Source organism: Eulemur rufifrons, chromosome 7, assembly GCF_041146395.1.
Source record: "Eulemur rufifrons isolate Redbay chromosome 7, OSU_ERuf_1, whole genome shotgun sequence".
NCBI lineage: Eukaryota > Metazoa > Chordata > Mammalia > Primates > Lemuridae > Eulemur > Eulemur rufifrons.
In genome coordinates, this window is record NC_090989.1 from 125,816,718 (window position 1) to 125,838,604 (window position 21,887).

The window sequence follows — 21,887 nt, forward strand, 5'->3', positions numbered from 1 at the left end:
GGCCGTGGGGCCCTGGGGGCAGGCTCTGGGCCTGGAGGACACTGGGGAAGGAGATGCTCAGGATTCATGTGGCCTCTTCCAGCTCTGCCCTTTACCAGTCTTCCAGAACACACTGATGGGCATTCACACTTGGCACAAGGGATGACAACATAAATATAAAGTTCTAAATGAGGAAGCCACGTGAGAAGGTGAAAACTGTCCAAGCTTTGCAGTCAGACATAGCTGGGTTTGGATCTGAGTTCCCCCACTTTTTAGCTGTGTGATCTCAGCAGGCTTCTTAACCTCTCTGAGTCTTGTTTCCCTCATCTACAATTGAGGATAATGCAGCCTCCCTCATGCAAACAGAATATTAGATCTTTTTTGTTTTTCTTCTTTTTTTATATAAATTAGCAAGGATCCAGCAATATTGCAAACTAGATAAGATGAAAACTCTTCTTTATAAACACCTAGATGTGATATACCAGATAAAAAAATATGAAACACTCTTTTTCCTTCATAAGTAACCAAGTCTATTGAAAACAAAGGGAAATCTCCACAGGCAAAAAATCAAGAAGCAACTGAAAATAGGGGCACAGGGTATGGGCCGAGCTGCCTGCCAGGTGTGAGGGGATGGTTACCGCCAACCTCAGAAAGCTGTGAGTGTTGGCTTCATGCAGGGATATCCGACAAGAGCCCACCTTCAGCCCATGAGAGATGGGAAGCTGGAAATGAGACTCCCATATAAAGCCAGCTTTGACCTTCAAAGGGTAACTTGTCCTTGAAAAATCTGACGAGGAATATTCACCCACTGCCACGGGGAAATATCAAGAAAGCTGGTCTGTCACTATAGGAGCTTTGAGTAGGAAAAAATTACTTTCCCCTGAGAATTCTTAACCACAAGCTTGCATCTAATATGGGTGTAGGGTTCAAATTTATACTAATTGTGTGGTTTGGGAATCCTCAAACAGGACAGGCTACCTGATTTGCAGGGCCCAGTACAAAACAAAAATGTGGGGTCTCTAATTCAGTAATTATTAAGAATTTCAGGACAGTGATAGCAGACCATTAAATCGAGTATATTAAACCAAGAGCATTCAGCCCTTCTAAGCATGAGGCCTTGTGTGACTGCACAGATTGCATGCCCATGAAGATGATCCTGTCTCTACGCCACAAAATTAACACAAAAATTAGTTCAGGCTGCATCTGACACGAACAAGCAGAAAATAGTTTTGTCAGGACTTGCCTTCCAATTAGTCTGCATAGGCTTCTCATGGTTAAAAGGTATGCACAACGCAGGACTGCAACACACTGGAGGAAATAATAACCATGAGCAAGAGTCAGCAGACACAACAAACAGCAGGCAAATTAGTTGCAGGGGCAGGTCAGATCTCTCCGGGAAGAGATCAAGTTGGGCCTCAGGGTGTATGTTCAGCAGTGCACTCACAGAACACGCAGCATTCTCTATGGCCTAACCTATGGTACAGCATGTAGAATAAGAGAGGAACACACCAGAACGTATAAATATGAATGTGAGAGTAGCCAGAATGTGGGGACTTGAGAGGCCAGGGCTAGCCTAGCAGCATGTTTGTGGACTTGACCACCAGATACCATCTTGCTGACCCCAATAGAACCTGAAGATTGCCCCTAGACCTCAGCTCTACTGTGGGTTGTTCTTACCTCATCCCCAGTTTGGGAGAGGATCTCTTTCTAGCTGTGCTAACCATCCCTTCTGTCCCAGCACCTGGAGCACACCAGCAGGAAGGAGATCCACTTTGGTGGCCCACAGCATCTGTGTTTTGATGTCAGGCGCGAGCAGGTGATTCTTCAGAACTGCACCGAGGAAGGTTCCACCATCCACCAGCAGCACTGGGACTTCCAAGAGGTAGGTAATCCGTTCAGGAGGAGCTTGGCAGTGCTGATGATTAGAAGGAGCTTCTGGTTAGCACTGCATCCTGGGCTATTCCGAGAAGTCAGGTGTTACCATACGAAACGGACTGTGCTTCTGCTGTTGAGTGTGACACTGTGGCACTAAGGCCTTGAGGGGGGTGAAAGCAACCCAGCAACAAAGTAGGGCCTCCAGCACCTTGAAATATACTAATTTGCCACATCTCTGTGTAGCTCTGACCTTGATTATGGCAAAAGAGGGATCAGCCCCTTTTTGAAGCTTATTAGCTCAGGTCACGAGTACGACGGTGAGGCATGTTACGGTGGTTCAGTGGTGTGGTTTTAGGACCAATGCAAAGTCCCTCCACCACCAAAAAAACAGAGATAGATGTAGGCGTAGATATATAGATATAGATATAACTTCCTTCCTTTTAATGCAAATTCTGTGAGAATCTCATCATTTTAGTAAAATTTTGATTCCTATTACCCAAAGGGGAGAGAAGCCCTAGCTTAGCTCCTTTCCAGAGGTTAGAGAGGAAATAAGAGGAATGTAAGTACTCAGGGGGAGTGAGCAGGTCCCAGACATAGGATTGGGATTGGAAGGTAAAGGAACAAATAACAAATATATAAATACACACTCTAAAGAAATAAATACACACTTTTTAAAAATTTATTTTCTTCAGCTTCTGCTTGGGAATAGAGAGGGTAAAATAAGCAGAACCCTGTGTATTGGTGCTCTTAAAGCAGGCTCTGAGGCCAGACGCAGTAGCTCACACTTGGGAGGCATTTTGGGAGGCAGGAGGATCACTTGAGGCCAGGAGTTTAAGACTAGCCTGAGCAACATAGTGAGACCCCATCTTTACAAAAAATAGAAATATAGCAATAGGCATGCACCTATTGTAGTCCCAGTGACTTGGGAGGCTGAGGCAAGAGTATCTCTTGAGCCCAGGAGTTGGAGATTGCAGTGAGCTATGATGACGCCACTGCACTCTAGCCTGGGCAACAGAGCAAGACCCTGTCAAAAAAAAAGGAAAGAAAGAAAGAAGACTTGGAAAGACAAAAATCATACTGGAACACCTAGCTGAACTCAAAATAAGCAGTTGAAAACAAAGCTCTTGGGGCTTTGGTGACAAGTGAACCCAGGACCCAGGGGCCCACACACAGTCAAAGAAGTAAGGTCTCTTATGAATAATCATAAAGTATCATTCTAAGCAAGTCCTGTGAATAAGATACATTTTAGAAACAGCATTTAAAACTAGTAAGTAAAAGATTATCACATCTAGCATATCTCAGGCATTAAGAAATAAGAGTTTATGACAAAGACATCTGCACCCGAATGTTTATAGCAGCACAATTCACAATTGCAAAGTTGTGGAAACAACCCAAGTGCCCATCAATACATGAGTGGATTAATAAAATGTGGTATATGTATACCATGGAGTACTACTCAGCTATAAGAACCAATGGTGATATAGCACCTCTTGTATTTTCCTGGAAAGAGTTGGAACCCATTCTACTAAGTGAAGTATCCCAAGAATGGAAAAATAAGCACCACATATACTCACCATCAAATTGCTTTCACTGTTCATCATCTAAGAGCACATTTAGGAATAACATTGATTGGGTGTCAAGCAGATGTGGGTGGGGGAGGGGATGGGTGTATACATAATGAGTGCGATGCGCACTGTCTAGGGGATGGACACATTTGAAGCTCTGACTCAGGGCAGGGGGCAAGGGCAATATACGTAACCTGAACTTTTGTACCCCCACAATATGCTGAAATAAGAATAAAAAGAAAAAAGAAATAAGAGTTTAAAAAGGTATTATCATTCAGTCAGGAAAGGGAAGGAGATACTGTTCACAGTTACACAGTCTATGATATCCAAGAGGTGGAAACAACCTAGATGTCCATCCAAGGATGGAATAGATAATAAAATGTGGTATAAACATACAGCGGAATATTATTCAGTGTTAAAACGGAAGGAAATCCTGTCACATGCTACAACAGCATGGGTAAACCTTGAAGGCATTATGGTAGGTGAAATAAGCTCATCACAAAAAGACAAAAACTGTGTGGTTCCACTTGTATGAAATGTCTAAAGTAGTCAAATGAATAGAAATAGAAAGTAGAATGGTGATCACCAAGGGCTGAGGGGAGGAGGAAAAGGGAAGTTGTTACTTAATGGTAAAGAGTTTCAATTTTACAAGATGCAAAATTATTGAGATCTGTTTCAAAACAATGTGAATATATTTAACACTACTAAACTTTACACTTAAAAATAGTTAAGATTATAAGTTTTGTTATGTGTTTTTGCCACAATAAGAAAATGAAAGAAAAAGAAAGGAATGAGGTACTAATTTGTGTTATAACATAGATGAACCTTGAAAATATTATGCAAAGTGAAAGAAGCCAGTTATAAAAGACTACATATTATATAATTCCATTTATATGAAATTTCCAGACTAGGCAAATCCATAAACACTAAAAGTAGATTAATGATTTCCAGCTGGGAGAGGGAGGAATGGGGAGTGACTGCTAATGGGTAGTGTGTTTCTTTTTGCAGTGATGAAAATATTCTAAAATTAGATAGTAGTGAAGATTGCACAACTTTGTGAATATACTTAAAATCACCAATTTGTATGCTTTAAAAGATATTATGGTATATCTCTAAATAAATAAGTAGGCATTTTTATCAGTGTGGTTAAAGTTGTTTAATTTTTCATAAATAAATCAAGATTTTCTTTAAAAGGAGATGGTTAGATTCAATTTTGAGCAGGGAGCAGCCAGTATTCTGAACATGGCTGGCTTATGCCTTCAGTATACCCTCTAGGACTAGGTCTTGCTCTTTCCTGCCACCTGGTGGCAGCAGTGCTAAATTGCGGGATTAACAGACGATAGAAGGGATGAAATCCTTTCGAAAGCAGAAATTTACAAGTACAGTGATAACAGTGAATGTCACAAGTACAGCATAAAGACTGAACATGCTCTATTCCCTGGAATTGTACTAACCAGAACTTTCTAAGAAATGACACACATAAACACAATAAAGATTATTGGATTAATAGCCCCCAAGGCTTTGAGTAACATCCAAATTTTAGGGCTACTTAAATTATATTCATATTAACCAGAATACTATGGTTTCTTTCCAGGCCAGTTCACACCACCTCTATTATTCCCTTAATGATTAGCACAAATCTTAAAAATATCCTTCTTCGCTGGCTGATTGTGGGAAACTGGTTTTATTTTTTTCCTTCACTTCTCTTTTCAGAATGGAATGATTGTCCACGTTCTTTCTGGGAAATGCATGGAAGCTGTGGTGCAGGAAAACAATAAAGATTTGTACTTGCATCAGTGTGATGGAAAAGCCAGCCAGCTGTGGCAATTTGACCAGGTCAACGCTGTGGATGAACGATGAACGCCAGTGTCAGAAGGAAAAGAGAATTTTGACCATCACAGTTCAGCCCCAAGGGAACTAAAAGAGCATGCATATTTCATGAAGCAGACTCTTCTGTGTTTGTGCTCCTGGTGATAGGAGAGAGGAAAGCGCCACGAGAAAATATAGAAAGTTTTTCCTTTTCACACCTTATTTCATTGACTGATGGCTGTTTTTTTAAAAAGAAAAAGAAAAAAATGATTCATTGTATCATTGCCTTCATCAGTAGGAGATGATTATTACATAATACAGAAGAGTCTTCATTTTTTTCCACTGAGCACTTAACAATTGCTTTTCTCTCTGACTAAGGTAAGAGGTGTGGACCTTCACTGGCATCACCTGCAGGATACATAAATCCAATGCATCAATTTCTTTGTCTTTAAACAAGCTTCACTTGGATCGTCTGTGCGCCCAACCATGAACATTAAAGAGTGAAGAGGGTATAATGGTCTGACATTCCAAAAGCTTTGGATTAAGTTTGCTAGCACAAATTTCACGTTCATTAATTGAGCCATAGCTCAGAAGAAGGAAAGGAAACTACAGAGAAGAGAAGGAGAAGGTTGGAGAGAAGATGGAAGAGATCTCTGGTCCAATTCTCCAACTCAGCCTAACAGCTGAAAAGATTCAGTAGACCTGGGATAAGACATTTCTATGTTAATGAGAATTTCCCCCATTGTGGAGAATTTCTTCCATAATGAGAATCTACCTCCATTCACCCTGCCCTAGCCCTTCTCTAACTTGGTTAACCATAACCAGATTCTCTTGGAATAGATTTCTCTTTAGTTGTTGGTGTTGGAAGGATCAGCACAGACTGAGCATTCCCATTAACAAAGGTGTTCACAGTTGAGAAACTCTCCTGATGCCCTGTTACAGGGTTTGCACTGACTGGATCAGAAATAGCAACCTTTGCAAAGGGGCAAACCTCCCTGAGAGGAGAATGCCAGAGTATGAGCCAAAATTCTTACCAGAGGAAACAGAGTTGGGTGTTAATTTCCATGAGGGCTGACAGAGCCATCTCTGAGCCCATAGTAACTATCTGGAACCCCCAAATATGCCCACGGGTTGAACGTTCACAAGTGTGGGAAGAACACACCTCAAATAGAGCGTAGCCAACGCTAACAAGAGCCCAGTGGCTCTCCTTGTTGTGACCTGACCTACCTAGATGGGCCATAAGAGTTGCTGAGTGGTGTTGGTTCTGCTATTAAAAAAACAAACAAACAAACAAAAAAACCACTTATACCCATTTCTCTCCCAGATGGAGTTAGCTCTTCACATGGTCAGCTTAGAAACTTCCCTTTAAAGATGCTGGTCTTGGCCGGGAGAGGTGGCTCACAATCCTAGGACTCTGGGAGGCTGAGGCTGGAGGATTGCTTGAGACCAGGAGGTCCAGACCAGCCTGAGCAAGAGAGAGACTCCATCTCTATAAAAAATAGAAAAATTATCTGGGTGTAGTCGTGTGTACCTATAGTCCTAGCTACTTGAGAGGCTGGGGAAGGAGGATCCCCTGAGCCCAGGAGTTGGGGGTTGCAGTGAGCTATAATGATGCCACTGCAGTCTAGCCTGGGTGACTGAGCGAGACTCTGTCTCAAAAAAAAAAAAAAAAAGATGCCGATCTCTTTTGGGATGTCTCAGAACATAGCATGTTTCGAATAAGAAAAACTAGATGGGAATGTGATTTTCCCAAACAATACCTATCATAATTATGTATTTATTGTTTACCTGCTAAGTCAAGGGCTCACTGCATTTCTGCTTCCTCCGAATATACTCTAGACCTCTGCTAATATGGTAGCCATTAACTGAATGTGGCCATTTTAATGTAAATTAATTAAAATTAAAGAAAATTTAAAACTCAGTTCCTCAATTGTACTGGCCACATCTCAAGTGCTCAATAGCCACATGTGGCTGGGCTCTGCTGCATTGGAGAGCACAAATATAGAGCATTCCATCATCACAACAATTCTATTGGACTGATCTAGATAGTCATCATCCCATCTAGAGAAGAGATTTTAGCCACCATCTTCTTGCTTCATACCTATCTATATTTAAAACAAATTTCCCTAACATCCCAAGGCTAAGATGGAGCTAAAAATTCTCAGATGACAACCTTGTGAAGGGTATTAATGATTGAAGAAAAAAATTAAACAAGACCTCTATTTTTTTAATGAACTTTTATTATTGGCATTGTGGGTGTTCGAAGTTGCTGGGATAAATTAATATAATTAAATAAAAGGCTGTAATTGTGTAAGTTGTATTTGGTGGTAATTAACAAAAGGACCCAGATGGCTTATTGCTTAATTGGTTGAACAAAGCAAGAATGTAGTGTTTCTTGCTTCCTTAACCATCCCCATGATTTATTACTTTATTACAGAAATGGCTGTCAACTCAGTCCCTGGCTGATACTTACAGACCCTTAATTTAAACAAAACAGATGCCTCCGTTTAGTTCTAAAAGAACCTTTTTCTTATAGTGTAACCAAGTGTTCAATTCCTTTCTTTTCTATGGATTCAGCATTTATTTTATCCATAAGGATCAATTTAAAAGAATAGAATCTTGGCAATTGAGAGATCTGATTCCCAAGAGTTCAATTTCACTTGTCCACCTGAATTTTATCATTGGACTTTATTGTTTGTTTTTTGAGATTGAATTTTGTCATCAACCTCACCAAGTTCACCATCATTTTTAAGTATCCCACTGGGGAGAATGGAGAGAAGTGTTCAGCCAGTGGTCTAAAGCCCCACGCTCTTGATGCTGTTTCACAACAGTAAAAGCAGATGTCCTCCCTGGAGGGGCCCTGATCTGCTTCCCCTATGGTCTCAGCGCCATAGATCCCACTGGCCAGCTTAGAATTCCAGCCCTCATAGGCATTGAAAGGTCCTCCAGGTCATGATGCTGATGATGTCATTGCACTAGAACTTGAGATTTTAGAGGTCATGTTATTGTGCTTATCTTGACAGGATTCTATCTTCTACTGAAAGGCCATGAGAAGGTCAGTTGGATACCAAGTGATCTGCAGTCACCAAATCTGGACAAACAAAATGCAAACAAGTTGCATTTTTTAAAAAGCTTTTAAAAAACAAGGATAAATAATGTACATGATATGTAGAGTTGTGCAAACTGTGCAAAACATTGACATGGACTACCTTGCCGGGCACAATGCTACTTACTATGCACACTACTATGGACACTATTTATGCTTGTTCTTGAAAAGCTCTTTTAAAAGTGCAACTTGTTTGTGATCACTTTTGGCCAAAGCCCAAAGCACCTACAAATCCTGCCCTGATTATTCAAACACCTCAACTTGGGCATATTTCAAATGCTATGTCAAACACAATAACCAAAAAGGTGATATTTCCAGGATTCTAGAGCCTTCTGCTATTTCTGTATTAATAATAGTCCTTCCGATCTCCAATCTTCTTTCTAGTTTCAGCTCCTTCTTTCATGAAATGTGTTCTTTGGATTTGGAGGTGTGTCCTAAGCATTATTTTAATGTTAATATTATGAGGCTCTTTGCTAGAATAGTAGTCCTTCCCACAGGTGTGGGTCTTTATATTTTCTCACCACCAAAGCTCTACATAGAGCCAATACACTAAGTTATCACAGCATACAAACACTTTGCCTATTTGGCTTAAAAACAGAATCATCAGACTCATCATGGTCACTTCAACACTAATGTGATAGTTTGCAAGCTCAGCCCAAACAGACTGGATTCATGTTTGAAAATTAAAGTTCCCCAACAATTCCCAGTGTTCAGCCAACTCATAGTCAACTGACATTCCAGAACCTATGAAAAATGTCCCCCTTTCTCTCTCTCTCTTTCTGTCTCTCTCAGAGGACAGGGCCAACTCTGCTGCTGCAGCTGAAGCTTAAAAAAGGCTTTTAACTTTTCAGTAAAGTGTGACCAGAAGGTAGGACACACTTTTCTTCATTCAGAGGACCTCAGGAAGACACTGCTGACCACTCTCTTTTAGGCATGGGTTAAGGTGGTATTGCCTAATGTCTTATTTAAATAAGATCCAATAGAGCCTGAGCCACCATCTTTAAAGTCATAATCTAACCCAGATGCACCGATGCTGACCCTGCTTAGAGGGTGTGGGAGGGGGGCAGCTAATTGGAATACCAGTCAGCACAACTCTCAAACTCTAGCCACACGGTACAGTGGGAGCTGCCTTGTTCCCACAGCAGGATTCTGCCCCCTTCTGCCAGCTGGTTGGTTCCAGAGAGAACACCTGACCCAAGTTGGGCCAATCAGCACATTCCCCAGTAATTTTGGTACAGAAACTAAGAAATTAGTTTCTCTACAAGTGACTTAGATAATGTGAAAATTTATGAGCTCTCAACAGCCTTGTTTTCTGTATATGGCTCTATGAGGCAGACAAATCCAGTCTGGAGAGACAATGGAGGTGGAGGGTAGGGGTAGGAAGGAAATATACAAACAGGGGCAGAGAGGCAAGAGACAAAGCATCTTCATAGTATTCAAGCTGCTGGTTCCAGTTTGTCCCCCAGGCCTTGCTAGATCCCTGTCCTCAGAGTCCATGAGTCACCCCATGCTGTTTTTGTTAATCCAGTGCTCCTCAAATTTTACTGTGCTCCCAAATCACCTGGGACTGTGTTAAAATGCATATTCTGATTTGGTAGGTCTGTGTTGGGCCCGAGATTCTACATTCCTCTAAGTTCCTAGGTAATGCTGGTGCTGCTGGTCTGCACACCACCGTCTGAGCAGCAAATGTTTAAACTATTCCAGTAGTGTTTGTATTGTTTCTTGGAGCTCAGAGAGTCCTCCCTGGACAAGTTCTTGGACTATCTTCTTTTGCTATTCACAGATATCTTTTTGAATCCACTTAGTAGGATGATTTGATCCTATATTTTGTAGGACAATGCAATGTTTAATGCAATTGTTGTTAATTCATTTTCTTCTCTTCTCTCAGGACTCTTCCTCTTTCTTGTTCTGTCTACTAGTTCTGCTCTTTTGACCAGGGGAGGGTTCTTTACCTGCTTTGTTTTTTTGCTCTTTGCCTGTGGTTATGCTGCGTCTCCCTCACTTTCCTCATGTTGCCCTCAACTTCCCTCCATTTCTCATCTTTGTTCGAAGCTGCTTTTCCAGCACTACATTCTCATGGTGACTTTTATTTCACTCTCACTTTTCCTCTATCTGGGCCTCTCTGTCCTTCTGGCACCAATATCAACTGACCAATCTCACTGACCAATCTTGAGGGACTGAACAATGTTCCAAAGGGTGTTGGGGGGATTTTTGGAGCACTGAACAAATAAATTAATAGTTCAAATTTTTTCTCTTCTCAGCTACAGCTCCTTTCCTGAGGGAATCTATAGCAGGAAGGCATGGAAATGCCATTCAATATGGACTTGGGATAATAGGGCCACTGGAGGTGCTGCTGCTGCTGGTGGTAATATGGCCTGCATCTTGGGGGGTCGCTGAGGCTCTGGTAGGCAGATTGCCCCAGATAGTGGATTTGCATAGAGGCAGCTCTAGGGCTCCTCCCACCGGAGATGGGCCAGGACCTGTGGCCTCTGAGAATAGCCACATCTAATAGCCAAATGTGAAATTAGATGACTGGAAAACAAATCCTACCAAAGCCCCAAATTTGATTCTCTCAATCCTTAAATCCTGCAGTAAACTTAAAGCCAATGTAACTAAGAAAGAGACACCGAATTCACCCTCTAACAGCAGGGGCTATAGCAGTGACATAGAATGTTTTGGCCCTACTCACATCCCCTGGTCCTACAGCTTCAGCTTCCTCCTGAAGAACTTCTAACTGTCAGTATCTGCATTTCTTTGCCTGAGAGTTTTTCCCAAAGCCAAAGGAAGCTGCTTTATGATATGGGGCAGGCCAGAAATGCCTTGGAAGTCATATCCCCCAGGAGCAGTCCTCAACTTACAAGAGTTGATGCATAAATCAATACGTATTAATTTAATTAATGGTGCATGTTCTGCACCATTTTCCAGAGTTAACTGTGGAGTTAGCTCTAGTCACCCACAGTGGTAACTGGCTTGACAATGCATCTTTAATTGGCTACATTTCCTTCCCTACTCCCCTGCTGGTGTTTCCTGGGCTCAACTTCCTGGTAAACCACTTGCACTCAAATCGTTGTCTCAGTGTCTCCTAATGGGGAAATCCACCAAAATACACATGGCCTGGCCCACCAAAAGCTTCCATCTACAAGAATTATTTTGCTCATCAAATTTCAGTCTTTGTTTATTTATCAGTATTTCCACTCCAGGCACAAGATACCTTTACTACCATGAGTTGAACTTATCCTAGTAAACTGTAAGACCAGTATATGGGATACCAGGCAGCTGTGTCCAAAAAAAAAAAAAAAAAAAGAGACTAAGGAAGGGGCAACATGCTCAATCGTTATCCCAAGCTTTTCAATAACATGAAACATCCTTCTTCCCTGGGGAAAAGTGAATGAGGGGTGGAGAGAGGCCATAAGTGTTCCACTAATTGATGTCCCTTCTTGAAGAAACCTGAAGCCTGTATCACAAAAAAATTTCCCTCTCATATTTCTGTTATGTTCCAATAACTGGCACATACCAGTGTTAGAGGATGCACAAACATACAAGAGAAGTTAGAAGTGAAGTGCGTGATTGCCGTCATCCATGATAGAGAGGGAGATTCAGATATGGGGTGGGTATTGAGGAAGAGATGAGGTTAAACAATGTGGCGAAGACATAAAGAGTGAGATGATCAGGAAGATATCTCTAGTGAGGGCAGGAGGGGGTTGCCAGAGGAATTTTCAGAGTTAGGTGTCTAGTCCTCAGTGTAAAGTATTTTTGGCCTTATTTCCATTGCCCAAAACTTTTAGTTAAGATTTCCATACTGACTTGTGTAGTACGTTGTCAGATGGGAATCACGGAACAGGGCTGAGCTCTTTACATGCGACAGAGAGGAACAGAACAGCCTTTGCTGGCTGGACAGACACCACTACGACTGGACATGTAGTGGAAGCAGGAACTCAAAGGCCAGCGTGACAATGGAATGGAGAATTAATACAGATTCTTGTCACATACCACCAAATGGTGCCAATCAGGATAAATTCACTTAGGTAAGGTAACATTTCAAAATTATGTTAGATATGAACTAGAGTGGGGTCCACAAACTTTTTCTATAAAGTAAATATTTTTGGCTTTGAGGACCCTATGGTCTGTGTCACAACTACTCAATGTTGACATTATAGCACAAAAGGAGCCATGGCTGATAATCAACAAATGAGCATGGCTGTGTTCCTGTAAAACTTTATTTACAAAAACAGGTAGTTGGCCAGACAGCCATAGTTTGCCACCTCCTGGATTATAGTATCTGACTCAGCTGTAGAAGGAGATAAATTACAGATTCTTTAAAAATAAATAGAGAAATAGTACCAAAAAGTAATGAATGAGCTTGGAAAATACAAAAATAAAGTGTTTCTCTGTTATAAATAACAAAAAAGCAAAGAAAAAAGAGGGAAACAGCATACAGTATATGTTCTCATTCTAGGCAGAATCCAGTCCTTTTTAGAAAGAAGTAGGAATGAGCACACAAATAAATCATGTTTTAAAATCAAAACAATGAAATGTTGACACTGTAACTTATGGCTTTCTTTCTTTGGGGGACGCACAGATGCCCGAGGCCTTCACTGTTAACAGAGGTCGAGCAGAACAAGCTTTCTTAACACAATCACAAGCTGCAGTGAGAACATCAGCATGGGAGGGAGGGCTGCTCAGAAGCAAAGAGTAACTCTCAACACCTTAGCCAAGCCAAAGGAATTAAATTGCACTAATAGATAAAATTTGACACTCTAGTTTTTATCTTACTGTGGTGAAGACACTCACAAAGGGCAATGCACACACTCTCCACCCCACCAAAATCAGATGTAACGACAATGGGATACAAGCTCTTATGTGGGGCCAGAGCAATAACCTCTGTGTATTTATATAAACTCTGATCCTTAGCATCCAATTTAGCCAGACTTCAAACACAAACAGTAGGAGTCAAGTCAAGGAAAGGGACTTCCAACAACAGCAGGGCTTGAGGCCAGGGCTATACCAGCCCAAAAAACCTCACTCCTTGTGCTCCAAAGCCAACACAGGCTCACAAAACACGTTTCACAGCCAAGCCCAGGGTACCTCCTGCCTATTACCCTGCAGCCCACCATGTCCCTTCAAGTGTCAGTGTCGGCATATCCAAGGCTGTCTCTGGATAAAACAAATGGCCGGAGGCACCTCCCCTTCTCACAATCAAGAACCATTTCCGCTTTGTGTTCTATTACTCTACTCTCCACGCTGCTGACCCCAGTAGCTACTGTCCAGTGAGCCTGCACCATGCACAATGGACAGGCAGCTTCAGAGATCTGAGTTTTCAGGTGAAGTCATAGTTGAGCCTGTTAACTTTTATCTCAGACAGATCTTGTTTTTTCCCCAGGTTGGTCAGATGCTTAATGTAAAGGAAGAATGAGAAACCCCTATTCTTAGTATTCATTGGGAAGGTTATTTCCTTCTCCAGAAGAAACATAAAAAGCAAGTGAGTATGACTTATAAAAGTGAAGTGGGGGAGGGATGGGCTTTCCATGGGATTTATGGTGATTTTCTTTGTTCATTGTATATCATATGGAAGCATATGACACAAGAAGTTGTGTGAGAATCTTGCTTAAAACAACGGTGACAGCCTATTAACCCCATCTGCTTCCCATTAGTGGGAAAGGCTGTTACATGATAGTGTCAAGGGGCCTCTGGATTTTCTCAAGGCTTTCCCAAGAGGCAGGTGCTTAAGACAAAATCCTCCAACCCTTTAGTTCTAATCTTCCTCTTGTTAGTCCATTCAGTAATCACAAAAAGTGCATCTGGCCAATACCCATGAGGGCTGAGTAGGCAAAGTGAAAACCCTTCTGTGCTGCAACAGGTTTCAAGGGCTATGCTTTGGGTGGCCTGCAAGGCACAAAGTCAAGTTTCTGGATGATATGTTTACTATTAGCAACTCAGATTGTAATACTCTCCGGAGTGGATTCCAGCTCTTAGGATCTCTTTCCAGATTTAAAAACAATAAATATTTCTTGAATATCTATCATGTACCGAGGACAATTTTAGGTCCTTGTCTCATGTGTTTTCTGAACCATTGGTTTGGACAATGTGATGAATCACCCATGAATCAGAAAATTGCAAAATATCATCTTCACTGCATTTTATGTCAGGACAGGACTCAGACAGAGTTGAACATGTACTCTCTGGTTTCTGGGAAGCCAGAGATATTTCAAAAACAATTCCAGGAAGGCAAATGAATGAGTCTTTTGATGCATTTGCCAAGTGGGACACAAAATAGACCTAGATTTGTAAATAACAATCTTTTTCCAACTTTGCCATGGGGACGTGCCCAGCATATAGTGATCCTTAAAATACTTACTGTGAAGTAATAATCCACCCATCTTTTGATAATTCCCAGGTGTTTCTCCAGCTTTGATTCCTCCCTTGAACCTCAGATTCACCCATTCGAGCACCTTCAATGTACAGTACAGCCCAAGTGATCTCTCTAAAGCACTTCCCTGCTGACATCCTTCCACAACCCCCCATCACCTTCAGAGTGATGCCCTGGCTCCCCAATTTTCCCACAAATTCCTTCCTAATATCGCCTCATCCTTCAGGACTCTCCTCCTGCCACTTATTGTGCCATCTCGGGACACCAAGCTCTCTGCATTTAATGGTTCCCAATACAACATGCTTTTTCTTGTCTCTGCTTTTGCCGTGCTGTTCCCTCTGCCCAGAGTGCCCTTCCTGCCTTTTACCAGCTTGTTCTTATCTATTACACAAGACTCAGTTTACCCATTATCTCTCCAGAGGGTCTTCCCCAAACTTCCAGGCTGAGTTAATTGTCCCTTTTCTGAAGCACTGTATATGAAGCTCTGTGCTAATATGAGCCACTTTGTGTTAAAATTAACACACAGATGTTTCCTCCACTGGACTTTAAACAAATTTTGCTTATCTTTTTGTCCTGAGTCCTAGCACAGTATCAGACTCTCAATAGACACATGATATATGATTGTTAAACTCCAACTGAAGTGATAACGACATCTGTCTTTTGTGCCTAAAGTCAAGTAGAAGGAAAGTAGAAAAGAAAAATTACAGAACTTAAATTTAGACCTAAATTTTTACCTAAGAGCTCTTATTTGAGGTCAAATTGAAGAGGACTTTGTCCTGATCACTTTCTAGATGGCTTTAGTCTCCACCCATGTGGCTGCAACAATTCCATACCTCACATCCTCCACTACACTGTTACAGTTATCTATTGCTGCATAACAAACTACCCCTAACCTTAGTGGCTTGAAATAGCAACTATTTTGTTATACCTCACAATTTTCCAGGTCAGGAGTTTGGGCATGGCTCAACTACACAATTCCTTTGCTTCACGTGGCTCCAACTGTTGTCACTTGGTGGTGTCAGCCCATGTCTGGGCTAGTCAAGAGATTCCAAAAGAACTTCTCACATGGAAGGGGTGCCTGGCAGGCTGGGCTCAGCTGGGCTCCCCTTCCCCACATAATCTCAGGACTTCCCCTCTATGGTCTCTGCAGCAGGGTAGCCAGCTTTCTTATATGGTGGCAGGCTCAGTGTACCCAGAAACCAACGTGGAAGCCTCCAGTCCTCTTAAAGGCCAGACATGGAAATGATATAGTGTCTCTTCCACCATACGCCATTGCTCGAAGCAATCACAGGCCAGGCCAGATTCAAGGGGCAGGGGAAACAGACCCCACCTATCAAAGGGAGGAACAGCAAAAATGTGTAGCTACCTTTATGCCACTGTGGCTAAGACTAAGTCTGTGTTCCAGAAACCCCAGCAAAGGCTCTGAGGTTCACTCTCACTGAACTGACTTGGGAAATATGCCTGCCTCTGAACCAATCTGTGACTAGGAGCTTGGGAAATATTGCTTGGAGCCAGAGTGGAAACAATCCCAGCTAACATTATGGTTAAGAAATTCTGTAGGAAGGAGGTGGTGATGGGGGTTGCTGGGAGGTGTCTTTGTTTAGGGTAACCTAAGTGCAGAGCCTGAATAAGGCCCTGGATGCAGGTGACTTATTTGGGAGGTGATCCCAGGAAGCAGGAGTGAGGGAGAGGGGAGAGAGATAGGGAGGGAAGAAAAGCCAAGATAAGGGTGTTTTGAGCAATGGGGTTTGATTCTTTCTACTCTGAGATACCCACAGAACATGTTCCAGAACTGTCCACCCAAAAGACAACATGCTGGGACATTTTTTCCGCCAGCTCTCATCCCATATTGGTTAAAAGTTATGCCTGGAGCCATTAACTCCTCGAGATACACTTTGCAGGCTGTACTTACAAGAGCTGAGCAGGCTCCAAGGCTTTACAGAAAGCCCCACAGCAGAAGTGTGGAGAGCTTGGGCTTCATCTGGACACTGGGCAAGATGAATCTGAGCCTCCACGGAAGTGTTTACCAGAGTTGAGGCTGAAATCCAAGGAAGCCCAAGGATGCCGCATTGGGCACCAAAAACATCTGCAATAGGAGACGCCAACAAAGGTTCCCTCAGAGTCAGAGCCCAAATCACCTGTAGCTGATGTGACGGGCTCCCAGGGAGCACCTCCTTCCTGTGCAGTGGATCGGCACTGGCCAGGCCTATGCCACCAGCCAGCACCACCAAGAACACACCTGTGGGTGATCAAAGTTGTGTTTGTTGACACTTTTTGCAACACAGGAGACCACCCACCATGGGGAACCATGGATGTCTCAGTAAGAGGGTGTTAAGAGGGGTTTCTCAGGAGCTCAGTGCTCAGGTTATGTGATTTGGGGAAAGGTTAGGAAACATGGTCTAGCTCTGGATTGAATGCAGTCAGAAAGTGGAACAGTTTTGTGATTGGGCGTCTTAATAATTTTTATCTAGAAAGTTGTGGGAAGAACAGAGCAGGGCTGGAGCTATGATAAACACCACTCTTGTTTGCCAGGAGAGGGGGCCATTTGGTCATTTTGCAGTTTGCCCAGTGTTCTTGTTTTTGTCTCTACTCAGACATAATGACAGTCAGTGTGGCCTTGTCATCCCTCTCCATCGCAGTCACAGAGCCACCTTGTCCGACGTTGGCGTTCTGTGGAATTGTGAGTGTTAAGTAGGGAGAGGACTCCACAGCCTCAGTGTAAGTGCCAGGCCTAGTGCTTGGTGCCTTTTGCTTTCTCAGACAACACAGGCTCTGTGCCCTCTTGTGAGTGGCAGGCACCCGAGTGAGCCCAGCTGCATGGCTCTAGGAAACAATCAACTCAAGGAGAACACGGGGCAGAAGAGTAGGCACAGACTGATACTGCTCTTCTGTCTCCTGAGGAGCTCTTTCACAGTCTGGCTGAGACGTTTGAGTGGCTTCTCTCTCCCTCTTCAGTGACTCACAGCAACATGCTCATGGTAAAACTGGGAGTGATGCCAGCAACAAGGAAACTGACAGGGCTCACTGATCCATTTCCTGTCATTCATTTGAGGGTGACAAAGCATAATGGTGACAGCTCAGATAACATTCCTGGCCACAAAATCGTTAAACTAAATGGAGCCTGGCTGCCAGGAAGCAGAGTGACAGGTATTCCATGTGCTGTAGACTCTGCCTCTGGCTGTAGCCACAAAGAACCTTAAATGGGACTCGAGCCTGCAGAGCAGTTCCCATAGCAGGATTTGTGCATGACCCTCCATCTACCAACGCCGATAGTCTGACTCAGGCCAGGCCCAGCATACTAACACCACTGGCCAAATCAAAGGTTTAAGGGAATCAGCACAGTCATGGTACACAGTAGAGAAAGCTACATGTTCTAAAGGAGGTGCAGACTCCCTGAGCCCCAAATTAGCCTTATCATTGGCCCTTACACTGTGCAAGCTTGAATAAGGATTTCATCAGAACTTTTGGAAGCTCAACTTTTTCTCACTAGGCCCATGCTTAAGACTGGACCCCTGAGTGGAGGCTAATATTCTAGATATGAGTCAGAGACCACCTTGTCTAGGCCAGGAGCACATCACCTAACCTGGGCCATATAATTTACAATATACCTACAAATTTCAGTAAGGTACTGCGGAGACACCTGCGGTTCCTGCATCACATGTTCTTGGGCCTCCACTGCTTTCAGCCGTGGCTGCTGAACAGTTCCATGCCGGCTGAGATTCCCTTAGCCTCGTGCTAAGAAGGGTCTTCTGCATTCTGCCCCGGGGTCTTCTCTGAAGGCAGAGTTGTTCACACAGCCAGGGAGCAAGCACCCTGGCTTGCTAGGACAGTTAACACTCCCAGGGCAACGCTCAGTCACCGAGGGGACAAAAACCAGTAGATGTCCCAGCCTCTGTCTTTTAGGTAGATAATTCTCGGAAGCATTCTGTACATTTCCAGAAGGGTCAGCAGAATCAAGCAGCAACCTCAATAACGTGTCCTAATGTTGGTGTTTCCTTCTGCCCCGTCTCATTTCCCACTCCCACACTCCTGCTTCCCAGGTTCAATCCCCACACAAACCACCTGCACTCAGTCCTGTCTCACGCTCTGCTTTCAGGGGAACCCAAACTAAACCACACATGAGCATAGTCTTCTTTTATTACGCAGGCTTTTCAGGCTAACATGGCTGATGCCACATTCATTCTCCAATTTAGAGCCACAGAACTGAAATAGGGCCCAGCCATCCAGATGCCACTGGGAATCCTGCCCCAGGGCACCTGGCCCCCCACAGGTCCTGCACCTAATGTATTCAAAAAGTTCTTTCCAGTTTTCATGGATGTGTCAGCCTTTCCAGCAGGAACCTTCTGGTGGTATGTGACAGAAACTCAAATTGAACCAGTCTGGTCCTGAAGAGGCGGGGGAGATTTGCAAAATACTGAAGCATCTCATGGAATTGATGGAAGGGCTGGACAACCAAACCATGGGAAAGGCAGAGAAGCAGCTGGGCTTCAGGATACAAACCATGCCACTGGCTTCTTCCCCAGGGAAAGAAATGTGGCCCCAAACAGCTCAAGAGGCCCACATGAAAGAAGACAAATACATATGCAAACTTTATAATGAGACAGTGTCTCTGTAAGCTCCAGGAAGGAAGAAGCTTTGTCAATATTTTTTTTAGGGATTAACCCAGGTGCCTAAAGTATTATCTGCAATATGGTATAAAGTTAATAGATATTTTTTGAACAAATGAATTAGTAGTGGAGGGAGAAGAAGGGAAAGAGAGGAGGTGGGATGGGGAAGAAGGTTTGGGATGGCATTGAGGATGAAGTTATGTAGCCTCTAGCTTTATATGGCTCCTGCTCTTTCCAGGGATAATGGCTGGTGATATTGTCCCATCATTCCTTGGCTAAGAAGGTTGCTGTGGCTCCCCATTTCCTGTGGACGAAAACTGACCGACCTCCTTAGTGTTACATGCAATCCCTCCATGAGCCGGCTCTAGTCACCACTCCATACACCCTCCACTCTGGGCACACTGACCCACAAGCCCAGGGCTGTCCTGAAATGGTATCACTGTGCCCTCCTCTGGGACAAACATCATGTGTTTTGAAAGAGATTTTCAATTGGATTTATGGAAACATATTATCTTGTCCATGCAACACTCTATAGTGGAACTAGTGGGGAATAAAAGAGGCTGCATTATACTGTAATGCTCTTCTAACTCTGGAGGCAAAAGCATAACATTATACAGCTAAAAAGAAAAGTATCTCCATCAACGAATAATAGAAATGAAAGGCTATAGGAGTAAAATATTTTAAATAAAAATTAGGAGAGAAAATTGAAATTGTATCTGATCAGTTGTGTAGCCCATGGTTTGTATAATAATTTCTCTAAAAAATCTAGAGAGTGTGAAATGAGTACCTTCACAGTGTTTTGTTGTTATTTTTGTTGTTGCCACAGGCTCCACCATTATTTGCCTCTTCAGAATGTGGCCTTTCATATGCAAATGAATTTGAACAAGAGTAAATTTTGGATGATTTGAACTAGAGTATGGAAGACATGTCTATATTCCAGCAAATAGAGTAGTGTCTCTCTCTCTGTGTGTGTGTGTAAGACACTTTGCTATATTATATTGTAGGATGCTTGAGGACAAAGTCCTTATCAGCCATGGTACAGACCTATGGATCAATAAATATGTATTGAATGAACGAATGAGGAAAGAGAGGGGCAGCAATCATTGAGTATCCATTATTAAGCAAGGTGCTTAGCACATGTCATCTCACTTCGTCCTCACCAGCACCCTGCAAGGTGATTTTCATCATTCCTAATTTACAGGAGGAGAAACCTTGCTTGCCCAAGGTCATAAACCTAACAAAGGATTCAGATCCAGGAACGTCGGATCTTAACGCCCTCGCCTTCTGCATTGGGCTGCGGTAGCCTTGAAAAGTCAACCTGCGCCATCTAGTGGCAGAACTCAGGCAGGCACGAGGTCGGCGTGCAAGAAACACGAAAGCAGCAAGCCGCGGCCCCAGAGGGGTTTGTGACATCTGGAGAGACAAACCAGCATGTCTGTGTCCCACCCTCACCCCAACCCCACGACCGAAAAAAGACAACACAAGGCTAGAATCACATAACCTGGAAGGGTGTACTCTAGATGAAGCATAGTTTCCTACTGAAATAGAATTTTTTCCCTTACACGGGGAACACAGTGTGTTTTTCCCTTCACCATCCCCCCGTCCCCTGAACATTTTCAGGGCTTCCCTTGAACTCGGTCTTCTGCTTCCCACCCTGACCCAGCACTGTTTTAACACTGAGGGACTAACCTTGTGCTCACGAGGCCTGGCTTGCTGATACTTCACACAGCACACGCAAGGGCTTTCCCAAGAATGAAGTGGTGTGCACACACAGCGCTGGAGGCCTCCAGCTCACGTGTGATCAGCTGGGTTATCCTGGTCATCATAACTCTCCAGCCCTAGCCTGAGCAAGAGCGAGACCCCTTCTCTACTAAAAATAGAAAAAATTAACCAGGCGTGGTAGCGCATGCCTGTAGTCCCAGCTACTCAGGAGGCTGAAGCAGGAGGATCTCTTGAGCCCAGTAGTTGGAGGCTGCAGTGAGCTATGATGATGTCACTGCACTCCAGCCCAGGCAACAGAGAGAGATCCTGTCTCAAAAAATAAAAAATAAATAACTCTCCAGCCCTGTCATTAACAACCTACCCACCCACCAATCCATTCCCCTCCTGGCTGCAGTCCCTGCTGCTCTGTTTTTACTATAATAGTTTTGAGGAGGGGCAGCGTTCTGTCTCATGCAGTCTACCGACAATATTTACTGAAAAGTTATTGTTCACGTTGCTGTTCACTGCCTCCTGCTCCCCTTCCAAACCTGTGAAAACTTATCCTGCCCCAGAAAATATTATAAGTGCCTTAGCCAGCAGGCAGGTAAACATCCTCATAGTCTATCCCCTGCATTTAGGGTCTCATTCTCTCTCCTTCCCCTCCTTCCCTCCGTCTCTGTATCTGCATCTCTCTTGTTTATACACAGAAACACACATACACACTGTGATATAAGAACATGTATAAGATCACATCAAAGGATATTGGAATACAACTCAAGGTGAGTAGAAAGGTGTGCAGAGAATGAGCAGTGCAGAAGGGTTGGAGTTGTCTGGGGAGAGGCCTCCTGGGCCCACGTGATGGGCCCTTCTCTGAACTG

The 21,887-nt window shown here is 43.3% G+C and overlaps 1 protein-coding gene across 2 annotated transcripts in view; it reads left to right on the forward strand.

The window, feature by feature from the left end:
• Positions 1-9,164, forward strand: part of GALNT15 (polypeptide N-acetylgalactosaminyltransferase 15) — a 48,150-nt gene extending 38,986 nt beyond the window's left edge. Inside the window, exons 9-10 of one of the 2 annotated variants that reach the window (XM_069473270.1) lie at positions 1,718-1,865; positions 9,127-9,164. In XM_069473270.1, coding sequence (XP_069329371.1) covers positions 1,718-1,865; positions 9,127-9,164 — 186 coding nt within the window. Of the gene's footprint in view, positions 1-1,717; positions 1,866-5,132; positions 5,280-9,126 lie in introns of those variants that run through there. The other variant, XM_069473269.1, reaches the window with a different exon arrangement.
• The last annotated feature ends 12,723 nt before the right edge of the window (positions 9,165-21,887 follow it).